The 2895-nt window shown below is 33.0% G+C and overlaps 1 protein-coding gene across 1 annotated transcript; it reads right to left on the bottom strand.

Annotated features, from left to right (window-relative positions):
• Positions 1–328: 328 nt before the first annotated feature.
• On the bottom strand, positions 329–1073 carry LOC112456305 (probable salivary secreted peptide). Its single transcript, XM_025018760.1, has 2 exons — positions 559–1073; positions 329–454 (listed from the first exon to the last, which is right to left on the bottom strand). Exon 1 carries the CDS (start codon positions 991–993, stop codon positions 589–591), a length of 405 nt encoding a protein of 134 aa, XP_024874528.1. The 5' UTR covers positions 994–1073; the 3' UTR covers positions 329–454; positions 559–588.
• Between the last annotated feature and the right edge of the window lie 1822 nt (positions 1074–2895).

Below are 2895 nucleotides of genomic sequence, written 5' to 3'. Positions count from 1 at the left end.
GCTCTGGTGTTCTTTGAGACGTGTACACAAATTTCTTATAATTAGCGAAATAATTAGCAATTAATTATTTAATTATTAATTAGTTGTTACAATAATAGTTAGAAATTAGAGAATACAATTAGAAGATATAATTAAGTGCGTGAAAGGGGCGTATTTATTTGACTCATAAATAGAGGAACATGAACGATAAGTGGTACATTTTATAGAATGTTATTATATAGTTTGATATATACTGCATGCGTTATTAAAATTTATTATAAATAGTTTACGTTTTATATTGCGAATTTATAAGTATATGTACTTGAGAATTTGTAAGGAAAACACACAATTACATCAATTACGTTGATTTATTAGTGATATATACAAGATATCAAACAATTAAAGTGAATAAAAGGAATATTTAGTGACGTGTCTTCTTTTAGCAGCAATGATGACAGTTGTTGCAATAATATTTCTGTGGCAATAAAAAAATAAATAGGTCAGAACATACTATAAGTTGATGTAGCTTTTAAGATTATTTTACTTCTTCATCCTAATTGCATCCAAGAATCATCATACCATCAGTCATAAGAACTGCTCCCACTGTGGTTAATAAGACCGTGCAAAAATCTGAAGAAGGTACTTAATGCTTTGACCCCTCTGACTCTGGAACTTCAGGGTGACGTAGTTCTGTCCAAGTCCACCTCTCAGAATACTAACGTACGCGCCATACGGCGTCTGGTCCAATGCTTCAAGCAGAGTGATACGTCCCCACCTTGAGACATCAAAGGTCTTCTCAATAACCTGGACCCTTCCCGAGCTAGGATATCTTTCGATTCTCTGCAGAACAGCGAGTCTGTCGCCGGGCACTCTGGAACCGACAATCAGACTTGATCTGTATAACTCGTTGGCGGGAGCATAGGAATTGTTAGATCCATTAGCGAGTACGGTGTTGACGGTCAACAGAACGGTGACCAGAAAAGCCGAACCGGCTATGTACTTGTACGCTGACATTTTGGCTTATTTTGCACTCGAAAACCACGCTGTGTTGCTAGTAAAAAGGTAACTCGAGATGTGCCGGTATAACGAGTGATCGGCACTTAAATACACTATATTTAACACGCAATAGTCGCTTATCGCTCGGCTTATCACTGTGTCACCTTGTTTTGGAAAGTTTCGCTAAGAGTCATTCCGATCAATACGACTTCGTCACAACATTTTCATATCAGCCTTTCTTATTATCTCTAATTATTAGAATAAAAAACGAGCAACACAATTTCTGATGAAATTCATACAAAGCGCACTAATGAATTTATTGCTCATATTTTTTTCTTAATTAAAAATTAGGAATAGCTATGGGAGTCAGACGCAGTTGTCAGTGCGTAAAAAAACTAAGCGATTTCATCAATTGAATATATATTCAAACGTTTCTGCTCGCATTGAGCCATCTTCAGTAAAATATATAAAAAAGTTAATAATTACATACAACAACAATAAGCATGGTTTACAATTTGTTTAGTATAGATACATAAGCGTGGTGAAGAAATTCTGTATCAGTTTGTAAATTCAGACTGTTCTTCTGTAACTTAATATGCGCCATTTCCGAAACTCGTCTTTTAGATAGAAATCTCTCTTTGTCTAGTATCTCAATGTTCTCCCAATCGAAATCATGGTCAAAATTAATCCTCTGTTCCGTAATAACGGATTGAGTTGTAGTATTTCTTTGAATGTGGTTTCTATGTTCAGAGATCCTGGTTTTTAATTGTCTCATTGTTTGACCCACGTATGAGGCATCGCAATTCTTACATAAGATCTTATATACTAAAGTTTTATTGGATTGGATTGGGAGAGTGTCCTTCTGTACTCGAATAAATTTACGCATTTTATTTAAGCTGAAAAACGAAAGATTGACATTCAAGTCTTTAGTGACGTTTTTAAATTTACCCGCGATGAGACGTAAGAAATGGTAAACCAAATGCGTTGTTCTTCACTATCAATCGGTGAAGATTCATTTTGCCTGCGTGTGCTTCTATTAAGGAGAGACTTAATTCTAATATTAATTGTATTGAAAATAAAAGACAACGGATAGTCATTCTCTAAAAGTGTGTCAATAATAAATTTCATATTTTTAAAATGAAATTTTGGATGTGATTAGAGAAACGCTCTATCTACCATGCTCATTATTGTGCCTCTTTTTTGGGAAACAGGGTGCTGCGACATAAAATTAAGATACCGGCCTGAGAAAGTAGGTTTGTGAAACCAGTCAAATTCTAAAACGTTATTATTATTAATGATAGTATTATTATTAATAAAACCTCTAAGAGAGTCATATCTCAATTGTTTCAAACTATCTTTGGAGTTGATATAATTCACAGAACAAAGATTTCTTAATAAGATCGATATCTTTCTAATTGTTATTAATAATAAATCTTCATATAAGATACTTGATACTGATTTCATAATAGGAATAAGAGAAACTATAATGAAGAGCAATTGTATATTCTAATGATCTAACTGTAAACTATGTAAACATTGTACGGATATATGCATTCGAGGTTCAATGTATCTTCGACAGTAAACATCAATAATACTTATACATTTAATAGCCATTTTTAAACATTGCCACGTATATACATATATTGTTGTTACAAAATATATTTTATACATATAAAATATATTTAATAAGGAATAGTGAGAGAGGCAATCGGAGCCACGCGCGGTAATCATCGCGCAATCAATATATAGTCAATAAGATAAAATTCGTACGAATATATATTGACTAATATATTTTATCTTATTGACTGTATATTGATTGCGCAATAGTTATCACGCGTGGCTCCAATTGCCTCTCTTACTATTCCTTATTTGATTTATTCAGGAGAGCCTATACTTAGTTTATTAAAATATATTTGTCAA

This window comes from Temnothorax curvispinosus, unplaced genomic scaffold, assembly GCF_003070985.1.
Source record: "Temnothorax curvispinosus isolate PA1 unplaced genomic scaffold, ASM307098v1 QBEX01006738.1, whole genome shotgun sequence".
NCBI lineage: Eukaryota > Metazoa > Arthropoda > Insecta > Hymenoptera > Formicidae > Temnothorax > Temnothorax curvispinosus.
This window is presented reverse-complemented; position numbering and strand designations above follow the sequence as displayed.